Genomic DNA, 20,022 nt, shown 5'->3' with positions numbered 1-20,022 from the left:
CATGAGTTCGAAGTGGACCATGACCAGGACACATTTGTTGTCAACTTACAGTCCAAAGTATGTGGATGCTACAGATGGAGTCTTATGGGAATTCCTTGCTGGCATGCATTGGCATGTATTCAAACAAAGAGGCTAAACTACGAAGACTTCATCCACCCTGCCTATCATGTTCAGACTTATGCCAAGTCTTATGCCCCACCATTCAAAGGCATGCCTAGTCAGAATCAATGGGATCAAACACCCTACCCTGGTCCATTGCCTCCACCTTACAGAAAAATGCCAGGTAGGCCAAGCAAGCACAAGAGGCATAAGGCAGCTGGAGAGGATGAAGACAAGCAGCCTGTTAAGAGAGCAAAGAGGCAAAACAAGTGTAGCAGATGTGGTGGACTTGGACACTACAAACCTAAGTGTGCTATGCCTGCACCACCTGGTGAAACAGTCGCAGCTTCAACCCCTGGTCAGATTGCAGCTCAAGAACCTTCTGTGGTTCAATCCTCCCAAGGTGCTCCTCAACTTCACCCAAGTCAACAACAAGAATAGATTAGATTAGTTGTTAGTCAGTTGGAATCCTAGTTTTTGGTATTTTGTAAGTTAAATGAATACAATTGCTGATTGCTTGCTTGTCTCTGCTTGCTTGTCTATAGCTCTTACTTTGGTCATGAAACTGAAGTCAACTTTGGTATGCTAAAGTCAACATTAGTCATTTTGACTACTTTTGTAAGATTATGTCAATTTGACAAGTTATAAAAGTGTATTTCTCTCCAATTTGTCATCTTATATAAGTCCATATCATTTTGGTCAAGAAACAAAGTACCTTAAACACGACACAATACGGAAACAAAATACGGAAACAAAATACGGGAATAAAATACGGAAACAAAATAAACATCAACTTAACCACGACACATTATATTAAACATACCTTAAACACGACACAATATATTCAACTCGACGGCTACAAAAATAAACATCAACTTAACCAAATACGGGAACAACATACGGAAACAAAATACGGGAAGATTCATACCAACAAAACAAATAATTTTGGCAAAATAAAGGAGGCAAACTTTTCATTCATTCTAAACCACAATGGTTTGATTACAACAACGAATGCATTAAACATAAAGGCATTACAACAAGGAATTAAACCAAGCCTAGCTTCTAATTGCCTAACATTCCTTAAACAAAGTTCATCCTACCATCTACCCAAGTACCTTGATTACAGTGAAACTAAATAATACAGACACAATTGCACACACACAAATCATCCCCATTAGCTGATTCTGACCCAAGCCAGCCTTCTTAGACCCCAAAACACCCATCATCATGCCCTTGTTCTTCTTCAATCTGTCAACCTCTTCGACTAGCCTAATCTTCTCTTGTTCAATGCAAGCAAATCTGTTCCTCAGAATTGCAAGATCAGTGGACAGCCTATGTTTTTCAGCAACAAGCACATTAGTAACATCCCTTTGCCATTCAACAATATCTTCATCAAGCCAATCAAATTTGTTGCACCCCCTTTGCCCAGTTTCAGGATTGTAGAATTTGCAAGCAATAAACTTTCTCCCTGGGTTTTCATGAGTCCAAGCAGTCCTCTTGGCTACAGGAAACCCACACCCACATTTCACTTCATTCCATGGAGCCATAATTACTGCAACAAGTAATCAACAACATCCGATTCAATTGATTTACAAAATTGGGGGAAAAAACCCTAATTTTTCGACATTCAAATTCCACAAATTTAGAAGGAATTCTTACCAGATAATTCGTGCCCAGACTCAAATCTTGATGGAGATGCTTGCAGTATTCGTTATTCAACTTAATTTTGCAGAGGGATTGAAATTTTTTTAGAGCATGGGGTGGGGGGAAGAAGAAGAACAGAGGAAGGAGAAAGGAGAACGTGAAATGTGGGAAAAGGGGTTGTGATTTCTATTTGGAGGGAAAAGGGGTGCAAAGAGTGAAAAAGAGCAGCACGTGACTATCACGTGAGGGTCAACGCCGGCAAATAATAGTCAATGCCTGAATATTCTTTTTTTTGTCTTTCGCAAATTATTTTTACATTTAGGTGTGTTTTTACAAAAAAAATTTTAAAAGGTCCCTTCTCGCAAATTCTGGCTTATAAAAGGTCCCTTTTAGCAATTTTGCCTTATCGATATTGCTTGTAATCCTATATACGTAGTACGGAGTACCTGTTAACTTCATAAAATTATTATACGGAGTACTATATAATGAATTAGGTGAATTCCTAAATATTTTATCCGTTCTTTTTCAAATGACACAATTATTTGGGTACGTTTTTCAATGCACGATTTCAAATAGTAATATTTCCAATTATGGATTAAAAAAAATTATAAAAAATTGATATTTACAAATATTTATTGAGACGAATCTAATAAGATCACACACGAATATGGTTTTTTTTTTATGTATAACCCATAAAAAAGTCAAAAAAGATTGTGTAAATAATGTCTAAAATCCAATTATTATGTAAAAAAGAACGAGGAAGTAAAATGGATACTTAATAATTTTAATATTATAACACAAAGGTAATAATTTAAATAATAATAATAATAATAATAAATCTGAAATCCAAATATAAAGGTATTCAGAATATATGAACATCTACTTTATCAACTTAATAAGTTGATCTTAAAGATCTAGTTGCATGTCGACGATGGTGGGAGTTAAGAGTAGTAAATAGTACGGAGTAGCTAGTAACCATTAATTTGTAGTGAAAACGAATGTCCAAGTATTCTAAATCACCCACGTGTGACGTGTCACGATTCAAATCGTATCTACTAAATCCATGCTCAACTCTAAACAATCGAAGGGAGAAACTTGAGATTATTCTTATTAGTGTTGGAGTATATATATATATAGAGTACACATTAGAAGGAAATATGGTAAACTATCAACATTAAGAAACAATCCCATTTCTTACAAAGTACTTCACAAAAATATATCCTACCAAAACTCTGATAACACAATAATATACAGATGGAGGAGTATTCTTGGTTGATTTTTCCTTGAATAAATATAAACCGAAGACTTCATCTTCCAATAATTAATCCAAGTACTTTATTTTTCTTCTCTCTTAATTTATTATTAATCATGTTTTTATATATTGTTAATTTTGTTTGTTTAATTTATATGTGTGAGCTAGTATTTTTCTAATCTTAGGATCAACTAAACCTTATACATGATTTATGTATGATTTAAGTTTAAATCCTCAAATTAATTATTTAATTGTTTTTGCTAAATTTACTGTGGGTATTCCAATACTAGATTAGGGATAATGATTATTTCTATCATTCTATTCTTTGTCACAATGAGAGTAGGATTTTGACTGAATTGAGTATTTCAGTAAAGGACATGAAATTCTCCATAGGAGTAGGTATAATGGATTTTTGGAAGTTAACATGGTGTACAGTTTAATCTCTTTAAGTTGCATGTTCCTCTGGAGTATGTTTTGATTGCATGTTAAGGAAGCTAATGATACTTGGGAAGATAATTTATAGGTTTTACCTTTCCTTACTTGGGAAAAGTTTGGGGTAGGAACTTTTCTTTAGATTAATTATGCCAGTGGTGATTCTTAACTCTGCATGTGTTTAATCCCTTAATTTTTTATTCTTATTATTAATTATTTGCATTATCTAGAATTAGTTTAACTATTTACTTTCAAAAGTTTGGGGTACGGAGTATTAATTTAAGTCAATTTAGCTAGTTTTAGTTCATTAGTCTCTTAATTAGTATTCGATTTTTGCTTCTATGAATACATTGTTAGGAAGTGAAGTTAGGTTATGTTTTATAGACACCTGACAGCCTCGTCGTCAATTTTGCTGTTGGTTCTGTGGACAAACTATATTAATTAGTTTTATTTGTTTATTTAAAATTGAAAGGTTTTTGAGTGGCTACATAAATATGGTAGCTACTACAACAAATTGAATCTTAACCATCCATTATTATTGACTAATCTTATTCGTTAATTAAATTGACTATTAATGTGTTAGAAATAAATTAAAATACCAATTTTACAATAAAAAAATGAATTAAAATTACCCCATACTACCCCACAATCTACCTGTACTATATGTTTTTTTTCTCTTTCCTTTAAATTGTGCTACTCACGGTTCTCTCTTCCTCCTTTTTCTCTGATAAAATTTTAGTTCTTGTAGGAATTGTGCCTGTCATTAAATTCATCATTCCGTACTAGAGAACCTACTTCGTATATATTATGAATCATGCTCCCCAAAAATTTTAAGTCCTTACAAGTACTCCGTTTGTTGCAGTAATATATTTTCAATATTCTAAAGTTATTGATTAATAAATAAACTAAAAAAAACAAAAAATATATAATAAGTGAAATGCTCGATAAATCGTACTTCGATCGTACTCTTAATTGTTTATTTATTATACAAGCATTACACCATCAATTCTTTTAACTGCTTTTTCAATTACATATTGTTCATGATTTATTACGTAATAATGTAATATCTGATTCTATGTTTTAAAATTTGAAGATTTAATTTGACAAAACCCAAATTCGCTCTCGTAACCGTAACTGAAGAACTCTAAATCCTCAAGTTTCCAAATTAAAAGTTTAGTAAGTAGTAGCGGCAGAGCTAAAAATGGAGGTTAGTGGAAATAGAGAGAGATAAGATAGATGGAATACCAGAAAGATGAATCGTGGGATTATTTGTGGATAAATTTGTATTCATTATTTTAATGAAAAAACTTATTTTAATTTTGTCAATAACTGAATTTGTAATTTATTTAAAGTTAATAAATGAATGATCTAGATTAATCTTATATTTTAAACGGTTGAGATTCAATTGATTACAGTGACTACCATTTTATTGTAACTATTGTAAAATTGCCCTTGAAAAATATAAAATTAATAATTCAATATTTGGACGACTTTCTAAAAACAATCCCACATTTAAGTAAATCATGAATAATCCCAACGTTAGGAGTTATATTTCCAAAATAGTCTTTTCCCTTCTAGTAGCCGGTTTAATAAATTAACGTAACACATGTTACTCTATAATTGGTCTAGTTTCAATTCATTTTAATTGAAACCATGTTTTCGATCTTCTTCCTCTATCTTCCATGGTTACCTTCTTTCTATTTTCTCTCCTTCCCATGGAAGACTCATTTCTACGTCCTCCTTCCCATGTCTGTTTGCTCCTTTCTCTCTTCCTCACTCCCAGGAATCCCCTTTCAAGAAAAACATTTTCAACATTAAAATGATTAATTAAGATCGGGAACCCTTCAACTCCGGCTCTTGCTTTGACTTCGTCAAATTTCTGAGCTCTTCTTTCAGCGTCACTCTCAATCATCAACTAACCAAATTAACATCCAAGAAATTTGGAGAGAGAAAATGGAAGGGGAAATCTAGTAGACTTACACCAAATTGAATGGAAGCCCTAGAAATTAAGGGAAATTTGTGAAATATGGGGTTGTTTTAAAGTGATAAATCATGGGGTACCCTTGAATTTAATGGCAGGGATGAAATTATTGTGAGGAAATTAGGAAAATGGCTTGATCTTCCTATTTAGATCAAACGAAAAAAACGTGGATGTGCTTATAAGAAGCGAATACATGGCTGATGGCCGCAATTTGGATTATACACCCGGGTGCACAGTGCTCATTGTGCACCCTGTTGAACATTTATTGAAAATCTAATGAACATTAAAAATGGTTTCAATGTACATATACTAGTGAAAGTTTTAAACTATATGTTCTATGGATTTGAACTATATGATCATTGGCTATATGTTCTTTGGGTATGAACAATATGTTCTTTTTATTTGAACTATATGTTCATTTAAAAACAGGATGCACAGTGAGCATTGTGCACCCGAGTGCATAAACCATATTTTGGCTGATGACTCCATCTGATTGAAAACCCACTTTATGAAGCTTTATAACTTTTAGATTTTTTTTCTGTCTTTGTTTTTACCTTTCGTTGTCAGCTACAAGCTTCTTATCTCTTGGAGGGGCTACATTAGTTGACAAAGGAGGGTATTGGGACTTGGGAGGGACCAAGCTTCTGGTGGGGGTCGCGTCGTGGTGGTTGTGGGGGTTCAAGGAGGAGACAGAAGAGATGGTATATGTTATAGAATTGCAGGTGGGTTGTTGGTTAGAGCATAGGTCGTTGACTCATTGTAGTGGTTTCCATTGAGGAAAGAGAGAAGGTTGGTGGAATGAGGAGGGGGATAACGAGAAAGAAAAGTTTTTTTTAATAAATTAAAATAAAAAATAAAAATGATCTAGTCGTAATAAAAAGGGGACATGTGGCATGTTTAACTTTAAAAACTTTTTTGACCTGTTACTAAGGTTTTAGGTAAAGATGACCATTTTGAAACATAACCCCCAAAGATTGGATTATTCTTGAATTACTCAATGGTGGAACTGTTTTTAGAAGACTGCTTAAAGGTTGAATTATTAGATTTAAATTTTCCTTGTTTATTCTACTAAGTATTTTCAATTTGGTTAGTGGCTTCGACTATTTTCTCCTCGTTTAACTGATCTTTTAATACCAACGTCTTTTGTTGCATGCAAACTTGGCGTACACAATCACAGAATTTAATCTATTGTGCGTAAGCAAGGGAGTAGGAGGAGACAGAATAAAAACAAGAAGAAGGATACAATGGGTGGTGAAGCACCTAACAAATGTCTCTGGGAATATGGTATACCAGACACAACCACTGGTGTACTTTCTAGTATTGTCAGACCGGTCATCACTGCTACACATTTTGCACTGAAGCCTCAATTTATTCAGTTTATCTCCAATGATTCATTTTCAGGTTTGCCTGATGACTGCCCCATAAGTCATATTGTTAACTTTTTGGAGAAGTGTGATACTATGAAGATCAACAATGTCACCGATGATGCTATTAGACTACGCCTTTTCCCTTTTTCTCTACGGGATAGGGCGAAGGAGTGGTTGAAAGATGAAGGCAAAGGCTCATTTGATACATGGGATAAACTAGTCAAGGCGTTCTTGGTGAAATTTCTTGACCAAGAAAAGACTGCTAGACTTAGGAATGAGTTAACCACCTTTCATCAAGCCTATGATGAGTCGTTGTATGAATATTGGGGAAGATTTACACGTCTACAAAGGAAATGCCCTCATCACGGGATTCATGAGTGGATGTTGATCCAAACCTTCTATAATGGATTAACCCATGAATATCGAATCTACATTGATGCTGCATCAGGGGGTTCTATCATGTCAAAGATTCCATCTGAAGCAAAAGAACTTATTAAAAAGATGGCAGCTAATGACAACTATCATTGTGATGGTCGGAACAATGTTAAAATGGAAGGTAAACATAATATTGATACTTTAGCTATGTTGAATAGCATTGTACATACACTATCTCAAAAGTTTGATCAATTTCAAACTGGGTCATCTGTGATAGCCTCATGTGAAATGTGTGGAGTGCAAGGACATATTTCTAATGACTGTCCATTCAACAATGTCGAGATGACAATTGAACAGGCCAACTCTCTTCACAATAACAACAACCAGGGAAAACCATTTGATCCTTATTCCAACACATATAATGAGGGGTGGAAGAACACTCAGTATCGACTAAATCCACCACCACTGCAGAATAAATTTCAAGCTAGAACACCTTTCAACCAACAATCTTTCAATCAACAGGCTCCCCCACAACTAAAGTTCAATTTAGAATCTATGGTGGAGTCAATTGTCATCTCACAACTTAAGCAGGACAAGTATTGGGAAGTGAATACGAAGAAAAATGAGTTTCTCACTACCTCAATTCAACAAATTCAAGCTCAAAACAAGCTCATGGAGAATCAGATGAGCCAACTTTCTCATCAAGTGGGTAAATCCTCGAACACTCTAGGCCAATTTTCTTGCAATATCGAACAACCATTTAAGGGTCAAATCAGTTCTGTGTCTTTGAGGAATGATAGTCAGTTAGAAGTCCTTCTACATAATGTAACTAAAAAGAAGGTGATTGTGTTAGAGGGAGAGAAAGTTGAAACTGGAAATTTTGTTAAAGAAATGAAGGTCGAAGAAGATGAAAAAGAACTATTTGTTTCTCCCATTACACCATACGAGCCGCATGTTCCTTTTCCACAAAGATTAGCATTGTCTAATCTAGAGAAGAAGTATGAGAATTTCCTTCATATCTTAAGGAATATGCACATGTACATCCCCTTCTTGGATACTATTTCAAAGATGCCCAACTATGTTAAGTTCTTAAAAGGCACTCTCTCAAACAAGAAGAAAACCGATGAGAATAGAACTGTTTCATTCAAATCGGAGTGTAGTGCCATTTTGCAGAGAAAGCTTCCAAAGAAGCTAGGAGATCCAGGTAGTCATTCTATTCCTGTCAAGCTTGGTAACATTGAGATTAAGAAAGCATTATGTGATACTGGGGCAAGTGTCAGTCTTATGCCTTTGTCAATCTGTAAGAAGATTAATATGGGTGAACTGAAGCCCACACGCATCTCCCTAGAAATGGCAGATAGAACAATCAAGTTTCCCCTTGGAATCCTTGAAGATGTTCCTCTCCTAGTAGGAAATTTTTGTATCCCGTGTGATTTTGTGGTTATAGATATGGAAGAAGATGCACAGGTTCCCATCGTTCTTGGGAGACCCTTTTTGTCCTCTACTGGAGCCATAATTGATATGAAGAATGGGAAGATCACCTTTGAAGTAGGTGATGAGAAGATGGAGTACATAATCACAAACTCTATGGGCTCTCCTTCTATGGGAGAAAGTATCTATAAAGTGGATGCTCTTGATGAGATGATAGAAGCTAAGACCTTCAAGATACAACTTGACTATTCATTACAGACAGTTCTTATAGATAGTGCGGATGAAAAGGATTAGGAGACTAAGGAATACAAGAGGATGTAAGAGGATAAAAGTAATATATAGTAGCTGGAAATCATGTCGGTGTTGAAACTAAAAGAATGTAAGGAGAGTTCTACGTCTTCTATCGAGTTCAAACACCTTTCCTAGAATTTGAAGTATGTTTTCTTGGGTCCTAAGGATATATACCATGTTATTGTTAATGTTGAGTTTGATGACATTCAGATTGGTACTTGCTCATTGCTTTGAGAAAATATAAGAATTTACTGGGTACAACATTGATGATATAAAGGACGTTAACTCTTTATTTTGCATACATAAATTCATTCTTGAGAATGATAATACTTCTTTATCCTCAAAGGATAAACATTAATATGTAGAAAATAGTCAAGAAGAAGGTTGTGAACTTTCTTGATACAAGATTCTACCCTATATCGAATAGTAAGTGGATTAATCCTTCTCACTAAATAATAAATAATAAATAACAAATAACAAATAACAAATAACAAATAACAAATAACAAATATTAAATATTAAATAAGTAATTAATAATTAATAATACATTATAGTAACTAATAATAAATAATTAGTTATATAATAATAATATAAAGGAAAAATTGATTCTAGAAATACAACCTTTAAGCGATCTGCTTAAAAAGGGCTGACTTTTCGTTTAACTAAGAGTAACACAATCTTTTAGGCATGTATTCTTTTAAAGTGCTCCCCTCATTAATGACTTGCTACAATAGGCAATATGACTACCAACCTCACAAATTAAACATTTTTTCTTTATATAATTAACAAGAAGATTAAAAAATATTGTAGCATATTACCTATTTTAGCAAGTTATTATAAAGGGGAGCCTTTTAAAAGAATATAGGTCCAAAAGGTTGTGTTATTCTTAGATAAACATAAAGTCAGCCCTTTTTAAGCAGAACGCATCAAGGTTGTATTTTTAGAATCAATTTTTCCTAATATAAAATATAAATAATAAGTAATATAATAATCATAATAATAATAAATAAATAATAAATATTAATTACATTATTATTATTATTATTATTATTATTATTATTATTATTATTATTATTATTATTATTAAGTTGTAATACTAATGGACAATGCAAGAGAGTGTAATACTTACTCTGTTTCGGAAATATCGCACTATTTTGTTTTTTACACTATTTACGCTACGACTTTGACGATTTTTGTAATTCATACGTAAGAAAATTGTAGTCATGTGGGATCATGTTAGATACGTATCGATATATATTTTCTAATTATCAATATTTTATAATTTCTATTTACACATAATTTGAAATATTAAGAGTTAAAGTAATGTGTTAGAGGAATTAAAAGTAACCATGGTGCGATATTTATGGAGCGAAGGAAGTATAACACTCCGGACAAACTGGGATGAAAATGTAGTAATTCTCAATGCCAAGCAAAGCCCTAAAATTAATTTGCTTCATCAACCTAAGTCACGGTCTCGTCCTATCTTACCTGCTAGGCAGACGAATAGTGTAGATCAGCCCAAAAGAAAAGAAGAAAAGAGCAGATTTGGTAAAACAAAGATACTGCAAATTTGCCTTTGACATTGCTCTGCTTATACCTTTAGGCTCCAATCTGGTTTTCATGTGCTTCGAACCAATCAGAGCATAAGTTTGATGAAAGTAAGATTTGATCGAGGTTGAAGAGAGTTCGATGCAATGCATCAGCCTATTCCTTCTAGTTAAACATCTAAAAACTCATATAGAAGTACATACATACATACATACATACATACATACATACATTTTGTGTAGTCGAAGTTACAAGGGGTGCTTGGCATCTATTCGAGCAAACAGGCCAAGTAATCGAAAGAATTGAGCACGTAATAGCAGCACAAATGCAAAAATGGTGTAGTACGACGAGTTTACAGACCAAAAGCTTCGCTTGATGTCCAAATTGGTGTTCTGTAACTTGTGGTTCATATAGAAATATCTTTACCAAAAAGTTTAGCAATCCCTTCGGCTGGATCTGGTTGTTTTATCAGGGATTCACCAACCAAGACCTGCATATCAAATACTATTGCATCAATTTTGAGTATGTAAATTGTCTCAATTTTGAGTATGTAAATTGCATCACATTTTGTTTAGATTAATGGTAAACATAGGCTTTACCGATGATAACTTAATAAGTCCCAAAGGCAAGGCAAAGAATTTATTATCATAGCAAGCCAAATAAAATAAACAAAGCCAATACGATCCTCTTCTGTTTCCAAACATTTACGTTCATGCATCACATATGCAAGCAATTCAACAACAATATGCTACAGCGACAAATTTCTAACAAATAGCAAGGATTTCACTGTGTTCCAGGCTTCTGAATAAAATTGAAAAGGGTTGACCAAACTCGTCCTGTCCTTGGTCCAAGAATCCTGGTCATTTACAGTTAAAGATGGGAATAGGTGGCTCAAAGAGCAACCTAGGGATGGAAACAAGATCACCATCCTCACCTAGAACTACATCTATTGCATTTAAAATTGTTCTACGTACTGCCGCATTGGTAAAACTGGAAAAACTGGTTTACCCAAAAAAAGCAGACCCAAATTTCTAGTATTTGACCTGATTTTAGCAAAACAGAAATTGACATAACCTTATTTCATCATTATCATTATCATTACCCCATTGCCTCAAAGAGACTCCCGCAAGAAGCGGGGTAAGGGGGGGTCGGATGTACGCAACCTTACCCCTGCAATTGCAGAGAGGTTGTTTCCAATTGACCCAAAAGCGATAATGGGACGACCATCTTCTACTTCATGGAAAGGAAGCGAAGAGATATTAAGAGTCATTTTGATTTAGTCCATTACATCCCACAGCCAAAAGAACAAATGAATCTTTGGCTCCATTGGAAATGGTTTGACACAACCTTATTTGCGCTGAAATTTTTATCACACGAAACTGACATGACCAGCATAATTGAAGAATTGACGCCTGAACAAGCTCCTACAATATAAGAAAGTGCAATGTGTGCAACTGATAATCAACCATAAGCGGTGTCTAGAGTTAAGGAGTGACATTGATTTTTAATTGACATGGAAAAGGCTACATGTACACAAGGTGTACAAGATTCTCTTGTACACCACCATTAATTTGTTGACACATCATCAAACCCACTAAAAAATAACAGTGAAAAGACAATAAATATGTCATTTCAACCAATAGAATGCAATGGTGTACAAGATGCCTTGTACACCTAGTGTACATGTAGTAGGATCCAATTGACATAGCAACCAATACACCTAATTAGTTTTATTAGTTTATTTCTTTGTTCCTCGTACGACTATAATACTTACATTAATTTTTTCTTGGTGTTCTGTTCCTATATTTATGTTTGAGTAGAGTTTTAATCTAGAGTTAGGTTGAACCCTAGACGAATTGAAATATTTTCCCCCAAATCCCTAAAATAATTATATTTTAAATTCTTGCTTATTTGAATTGTGCTTATTATGAATACAAGTTAGACAAAATTTGGTGTTAATTTGAACCTAATGCTTTATTATCAGCTGTCGGAATATTATGATTGTGATTATTTCAATAAGGATGTGAAATTCTACATAAAAGTAGGTAAAACGGATAGTTGGGATGTTGTGTTTAATGCGTTTAATTTGCACGACTCCCCGATAGTAGGTATAATTGGAAGCCATTAGTTGATCGAAAGAAATTTTTGGTATTATAAAGGGCACATTTTCTTTTGAGCATTATAATTTCATTATTTAGGGTAGGGATTTGTCTTTGTATTAGTCCGTACAAGGGGTGATACATAACTCTAGCTAGAGCTTTTCTTATTTGATTTCATATTTTTTACGGAGTATCTGAGTAGTCTTAGTTATAATCCATCAAATCTATTTGGTAGTTAGGTTTATCATTAGTTAAAGAAAAATGATTATTTAACAACCTTCTGTATGTGGGATTAACCTTCACTTACCTACCCTAGAACATTGCTAGAAGATTAGTTAGGTACTTAGGTTTTTATTTTTGATAGATTAGCGACGACCTCGTCATCTCTCATCCATGGAAGAGAACTCGTATTCATGCAAACAAGAACAGCAGCAAATAGAATGGTGCTCACATCAGTAGAATTCCAAGTAAAATATGTGAACTCACCGCTTCGACCCCAGCATCTTGTACATAAGCAATATCAGCAGGAGTGAAAAGTCCAGACTCACCAACCACCTAAAAATCAAGGAAATGCTTAGCATGACGGACGAAATAGCTTTTATTAGTTGATAAAACTTGTTTCCCTTGTAACAAATGAAAATTTCGCACACCAAAGAAGTAGGTTTTTGGAGTCCAGAAATTGATAGGAAAGAAACTCACAATAATGCCCTTTTCACGGATGATTTTTGTACGTCTTGCATCAAGAAGATTTCTTGTATTACTAATATCAACAGTGAACGTCTCTATAGATGGGAAGAAGAATGTTAGCCTCTCATGACGTTAAAGAAATCAAATGATAGTTTCGCAACTATTTCTCTACAACTTGAGTCCTAAACAAAAGGACAATAAATTGAACAACAAAATAAAAGTTGAAATAGGTGCGTATTTTGTGAGGCTTAAGAAAGCCTTACCAAGATCACGATTATTGATTCCCACCAGTTGAATCCCTTCTATTCCAAGCACACGGTCCATTTCCCTTTCAGTATGCACCTGATAAAAATACATATTAAAGACAAAGTAATAGTCCAAATATTAGCAATTAAGTACAACCTGTTACGATAGAACAATTTAAGCAAGTTCTTTCAATTTTCTCGAGGTTAACTTCTAAAGAGCATAGATCAAGTTGGATCAAGAGATAATTGAGCCTGACTTGAGAGGGTTTTATTATTATGACAAAAGAGTTAGTTAAATTTAAGATTAGTTAGCTCTTCTAACCTCATTTGCCTCTAAAAACAGACTGATCCTGGTGAAAGATCAATTGATTCTTATCTGGACACTAAGCTATTTATTTTATAGCCATGTATCCAAAAAGAATCAAACAAACCAAGTGGCATATTTTTTTATGGTATTGCATAAATGACCACGATCAGTATTTAGCCTACTATAGGATGGATCATACTATCATTTCACACATAAACTAAACAAATAGAGCGCAAATGCTTCGGCATAATAAACTAAACACATATTGGATTGGCTGCAAATTAGATTTAGAGGGTTTGGTAAAGGTAAGGAGAAAAGACTGTTATGGAGCAAAGCGTTCATGGCAATTATGTGGTGTGTTTGGAGAAGAACTCGGGAGTCTTTTCACAAGTTTCGTTACCTTGTGAGTTATAGTGGAACAAAGTCACATTCTTAGCATCTTTATGGGCCAAGGTCATTGGGGGTTTCAATAGTTACTCGATGGGGGAGGTACAAAGAAATCGGGGCAATCTGTAATTTTACTGTAATTTTGCTTTAAAAAACAGAGGACATCGTGTTCTTCATTGTCTGCTCTTCTTTTTTTCCTACTGTTAATATAATATAATCTTTTTTCTTATCAAAAGTAAATATTAAAAAAAGAAAAATCACCTCAACAAGTGCTGCTAGACCCAGTATTTTGCATATCTTGGTCATGTACTTGATATCAAGATCAGTCAGAACGCTAGCAATCAAGAGAACTGCATCTGCCCCTTTAGTCCTAGCATAGAATAGTTGCCAAGCTTCCACTATGAACTCTTTGCATAACAAGGGACACTGCATTAAAGAAATTACGTTAGCAATTTAATGCAGACTTATTAGATAAAAGATAAGAACTACGGATTAAGAAAGAGACAATCCCACAAGCTCAGACCTTAATTCCAGCATCACGTATAGCCGCCAGATTCTCATAGCTTCCCTGTGTTCAAGAAATCACAAAAAAAAAAGGTATTGACGTTAATTTGGTGCATAACAAGTTCCAAAATATGTTACAAAAGAACTGAGTGGTGACATTACTTGAAAAAACTTCTCATCTGTGAGAACACTCAGACATGCAGCTCCACCTTTCTCATAAGCTTTCGCTATTTCAACCTGTATAAGATAAGTAAACCTTTGAACCTAACATTTTTTTATCTGTTTATATAAGAAATTTGTCACTCACAAGTCACGACTACAAGGAAATCATTTAGCCTCTACTACCGAAACTGAAAGATTGTTCCCCTTAAAGGCTTTAAGTACGCATCGGATACCGGGGGGTTGAGAGGATTGAGAAGCAAGCAATAGAGAAAAAAAAATCGTTAATCAACCAAAGCATGCACCTAAACCAACTAAGAATCTAGTATAGGACCTCAAAAAAGAAACTGCATATACCTATATTAAGCAGCCTTTCTCTAAAAAAATCATTACACACCACTTAAGAAAAAAAACTGCACCCAATCATTAGTTAATGATCATATCAACTACGAAGAACGTAAAGGGGGATTCCAAATGACAAAAAGGGAACACAACAAAAGCAAACAAACTGAAGAATCTTAGAACATGCATCACTTACATGATTTTAAACATCCAATTTTAATTGTAAAATTTCAATATATTAAATGGAAATGTTGCATTATGAATATGCTTATAGCTATTTAGACCAAATTACTCAAATAAGATAATATCAGTTTAACATGCATGTAGAATAAAAACTTCAATTAAGTAAAAACGAAGGTGATCATTACAAAAGTTGTAATACTAATATTTCCATACATCAATGGTACCAAAAACTAATGTCTAATTATATTCCCTCCGTTTCTCAAAAGAGTTTCCTGTTTACTGTTTAAACATAAACCTACAAAGGAGGGAGTAAATAGGAACAACAGGAAAGAGAAAGTTATTTAGAGAAATGAATACTGTGAAATAGATTGTAGAAGTTGTAGAGCCACGCGATGGGGTAAAGGAGAGTAGAAAAGAGGGGAGGAAAGCTTCCAAAATTGGAATCAAGAAAAAGTAGGAAGATCTCTGTGGAAAGAACTTAAACAAATAGTAGAAAGACTTTTAAAGAACGGTACAAAATTGCAAACAATATCAAAAAATACATTATGGAGTAGATTTGTGTATAAGTCTATTTTATCTTCTCAAGTATGCATGAATTTGTAACTTAGAAGATCAATATTTAAGTGTCCTCATTTCTTGCTATCATTCAATCACGTTTTAATATCGAGGTAAAAGTCTAGAAGATACACATATAAATAAATCAAAATGTTACAGATTTCAGTGAAGTCTGATAAATCTTTATTTCAATTTGCACTTTAGGAGAAAGGCGAAGGGATGATTTTGATTGCATTAGTATGTTTATATTCCAAAAAAATAATGACTTAGAAGATCTCAAATATGCAAAGGCACAAAGAAAATGCGAAACTTTGAGCAAATTAAAACAAGTTGAGTAAAATATAAGGGTTTCAAGTTTCAACTGAAAAGAATAGGAAAGTCAAAGTTTGATACTCCTATAACTTATCACGTATGTGACTACTAAGCTGATTTCACCAACTAAATGTATACAATGTCCTCTGGATAATGAAAGCTATAGGATCATGAAACAATCGTATCCTTGATATCATATTGCATTGGATAGATGTGACTGAAGGAGAAGGATCACGTAAGTGACTCAAGGAGGTGGTGAAAATTTAGTTTTTGTGGCCGAACGGCCCAAACCCATCATTTTGGGATAAATACTCCAATATCGCTTTGGATGTTATTGTATATGGGATTAAGGCTTCCTTCTGTTTTAGATTAAGTCTTCAATTTTATAGGACCTAGGCAAATACCTAAATTACTAAGTGTCATAACCTATGCAGGACCTTCAAGTGCCTTTTGCAGTCTCCTTGCTGTAGCCAAAACAAATCACCAAAGGAGAAAAAAAAAAGCTACTGGACTAATGCTCAGTAATCTTACGGAACCGGAGACTCCCTGATAATAAGGGACAAGAAAGAACAAGAATACAAAGACAATAATCAACATTTAAACTAATGATGATCACACAAAAGTTCCTAAACAACAAAGATGGATGACTAACAATGAATTTAGGTTTCAATACCGGATTAAGGAAACAAGAAGAAAAAAAAAGAATACCGGATTGAAGTCTTCTCTCAAAACACCTCTACTTGGTGAAGCCTTTTTAACCTCTGCAATTAAACCAGGCAATCCTGTTCTCTGTTGAGCTGCTCTTAGAGCACCAATGAAATCCCTAGTTGGAGGAGCAACATCAAGAGCCTTCTTCAAAGAAACGAGGGGCTTTCTCTCTTTCCACTAAGCAAAGAGCTACTAAAGGTAAGATAGCAGGAAAATGGGGGGTGTGGTGTGTGTTAGTTAGGAGTCTTATGACTATCCTAGGTTACCTGTGCGAGTTCCACGTCCTTGTGCCATATGATTTCTTCCAAGATATTTCGCGGAGTATTGCCTTCACTTTGTATACGGAACTCAAAAGGGCCCACATAGTGCTGAGGGGGCCCTGTTGGTGGCCGTCTTCTGATTGTTATCCCTTGGCTAGCAGCTACTTTCTCTTGTAACTTCCCTACCTCCCATTCTTTTAGTTGTAGGGCATTGTCTTTGGAATCACTCACAGGTGGAGGAACTGTAGTAGATGCTTCTGTTGAATCAAGCTACAAAAATAAATGCATTCCAACTATGGATACTTGTTAAGATTACAATACAGGATAACAGAAAGACAACAAAGAATTAAGCCTGAAACCACTGTGTAACAGGAGATTAACTTGGGGATAAGACAAAACCACATAATGAATCAGCAAGGAACTTCAAGTAGAATTGTCAACAAAACCTCTATTCATTTCTTCAGGAACTTGAAGGGCTCAAAGCAACTGTGATATATTGTGAAACATAAACTATAACTCTATCATTTATCAACTTATACGGAGCAATCCTTTTGGTCTTCTTCTATCAAAATTACTAAATAATCTTGAACATGTTAACAATGCACCAAAGCCAGAACAACAACCAAACATAACATAAAAACTTGCAGCACAGCATAAAGTTGAGATAATCTAATCTCAAACTAACGCAACATATTCTAAAATCAACCATGAACAAGATAGAATGAAGTCCATTGTCCAATATATGCAAAAGGGTACCTGTTGAGCTCGAATCAAACAACCATTTCGTTTACTAAAATCCGTTGAAATACAAGGAGTTGATCTTCTGACAGAGGTTCGAGGTGATGTAACCCCTTGCTTGGGGGATACAGGCATTGGCCGCATCAGTGCCATAACACCCTCCATCAGTTAATAATACTGCAATATATTCATAGTCAATTTCAATCAATATTTATGACAAAATGTAATCCAATTAATAGGCAAATAATATACTGAATTTACATGCCTAAGTGGCATAAAAGGCACAATGACTGCTTAATGTTGGTAACCTGTTTTTACTCAAATAATCTTTAACTTTAAGGATTGTGCCTCATGTTAGTGAGTTGTACATGGTGCATCTCATGACTACGCTTGCGCCAACACTATAGGATCCTTATTGCCTAACTGCCTTGAATTGAGCCTACTAACACTGTTACTGTGATTTTTGACACAAGGATAATAATCCAGAAAAGTCTCAGTCCTTTCTCTTACCCACCTGAAAAATTTACTTAAAACCATGACACAACCAACTTATATACTTCTATTGATTACCAAAAGTTCAAATCCGCAACATCTGAACTATATCTACTTGTTCAACCAATGTCATGATCTTACCAATAATATACAACTAGAATACTTTTTTTTCTCCCTCCTCATTAACTATAGTTGCATAAGTAGATATCAAAGATTACAACATAAACTAAATCATCTATGACCAGTTTAGAAACATGGGATTCGTGATAAATTGATAACCCATTCGAATAAATTTGAAGTTTCAATTAAGTTTAGGAAGAACGCAAAAAATCAAAAATTGGGATAAGAAAGACCTTTATCTTATTGAATTAAGTTTGCCAAGAATACATAATTTCATAACAAAATCCCACATTCAATTAACACCAATTTTTCGTATTTTCAATTTCCCAGAAAATCATCCTAAGATTCCTAACTACAGAAAACATAAGCATTATTTTGTTGATAACAGCAAACAATCCAAAAAAAAAAAAAAAAAAGCAAGGTGAGCCAAATTACCGGAAGCAAAAAGAAAATGATAATTGGAAATGAAGAATGTAAGAATTATGTGGACGAACCTGACTGCAAGTAGCCGTTTAATTGGAGGTTGAGGTTATGAGACTGAAAGCTGTCGCGGAAATTGATTTTGCGGTTGATTAAAATTATGCAAAAGCTCAATCTTGATTACATGAACAGATTCGCATGAAGGATATTTTGTTTTTTTACCGCGTCATATATTTCTTTCTGTTGTGAACAAATGGTGAATGTCCACCCACTTATGTTGAAACTAGGTAAAACATTAAGGGCGTGTTCGGCGGTAGCGTTTGAGGTAGCGGGTAGCGTTTTGACCTAGTCAAGACGCTACTTGTAAAATCTGTAAGTGTTTGGTAAAGTAGCGATTTAGGTTGCGGTTAGCGGTTGAGGTAGCGGTTGGGTAGCTTTTGTCAAACGTTAAAATTAGTAGCGTTTAAGGTAGCGGGTAGCGTTTGACAAATTTATAATAAAGTTTTAAATAATATTCTTGCTTTTATTTTTATTTTTATAATATCAACCGCTACTTTTACCGAACACTCATATTAGTTACCGCTACTTCGACAGCTAACCGTTACCCGCTACTATTCACCGTTACTCGCTACTTTAACCGCTACCCGCTACTCAACCGCTAACCGCTACCCGCTACCGCTAATTTTGCCGAACAGGGCCTAAATGTGTAGCTAAAATTTTCTACACCTATAAGCCTATATTTGTTATATTTTGACTTATGTAAATGTATTAACAGTAACTTTTACTACTATAAATACATGTAAGTTTGGGTGTGATTCTTACACCGGATAAACAAGATACAATTCTATCAGTAAAGGAAATTCTTGTTCTCTCCATTTTATAACACGTTATCAGCACCAGTTTTTCCTCAGGTATATTTTTACCTGTTACTCAAAATTTAGGAAAAGTGGTATATATTCTTAACAAAATGTTTTTTGAGGAGTATGCTCTATAGTTGCCCATATTTGGGATCCTCTATATCAGAAACTATAAACACCCGTTTTAATCATCAAAGAAAGTCCACATTGTTGTCCGTGTTATGGGC

General features: G+C 34.3%; 3 protein-coding genes across 4 annotated transcripts; 1 reads left to right on the top strand and 2 right to left on the bottom strand.

Annotated features, from left to right (window-relative positions):
• Nucleotides 1–1,063: 1,063 nt before the first annotated feature.
• On the bottom strand, nt 1,064–1,926 carry LOC110789141 (uncharacterized). Its single transcript, XM_021993791.2, has 2 exons — nt 1,759–1,926; nt 1,064–1,651 (listed from the first exon to the last, which is right to left on the bottom strand). Exon 2 carries the CDS (start codon nt 1,644–1,646, stop codon nt 1,203–1,205), a length of 444 nt encoding a protein of 147 aa, XP_021849483.1. The 5' UTR covers nt 1,647–1,651; nt 1,759–1,926; the 3' UTR covers nt 1,064–1,202.
• Nucleotides 1,927–2,924: 998 nt separating this feature from the next.
• On the top strand, nt 2,925–9,118 carry LOC110787401 (uncharacterized). Its single transcript, XM_021992023.2, has 2 exons — nt 2,925–3,073; nt 6,586–9,118. The coding sequence occupies exon 2, from the start codon at nt 6,653–6,655 to the stop codon at nt 8,873–8,875; it is 2,223 nt and encodes a 740-aa protein (XP_021847715.1). The 5' UTR covers nt 2,925–3,073; nt 6,586–6,652; the 3' UTR covers nt 8,876–9,118.
• A 1,314-nt stretch (nt 9,119–10,432) lies between these two features.
• Nucleotides 10,433–19,185, bottom strand: LOC110787463 (indole-3-glycerol phosphate synthase, chloroplastic). 2 transcript variants are annotated; one of them, XM_021992087.2, is made up of 11 exons: nt 19,013–19,185; nt 17,925–18,083; nt 17,175–17,438; nt 16,909–17,085; nt 14,812–14,886; nt 14,669–14,713; nt 14,407–14,571; nt 13,470–13,548; nt 13,219–13,301; nt 13,006–13,074; nt 10,433–10,910 (listed from the first exon to the last, which is right to left on the bottom strand). In XM_021992087.2, the coding sequence occupies exons 2-11, from the start codon at nt 18,069–18,071 to the stop codon at nt 10,827–10,829; spliced, it is 1,188 nt and encodes a 395-aa protein (XP_021847779.1). In that variant the 5' UTR covers nt 18,072–18,083; nt 19,013–19,185; the 3' UTR covers nt 10,433–10,826. The 2 variants fall into 2 exon arrangements, with proteins under 2 accessions (XP_021847779.1, XP_056699047.1); XM_056843069.1 differs by having other exon boundaries at nt 18,954–19,168.
• Nucleotides 19,186–20,022: the final 837 nt, after the last annotated feature.

This window comes from Spinacia oleracea, chromosome 1 (assembly GCF_020520425.1).
Source record: "Spinacia oleracea cultivar Varoflay chromosome 1, BTI_SOV_V1, whole genome shotgun sequence".
Lineage (NCBI taxonomy): Eukaryota > Viridiplantae > Streptophyta > Magnoliopsida > Caryophyllales > Amaranthaceae > Spinacia > Spinacia oleracea.
The sequence above is the reverse complement of the archived record's forward strand: the minus strand, read 5'-3'. Positions and strand labels throughout refer to the sequence as shown.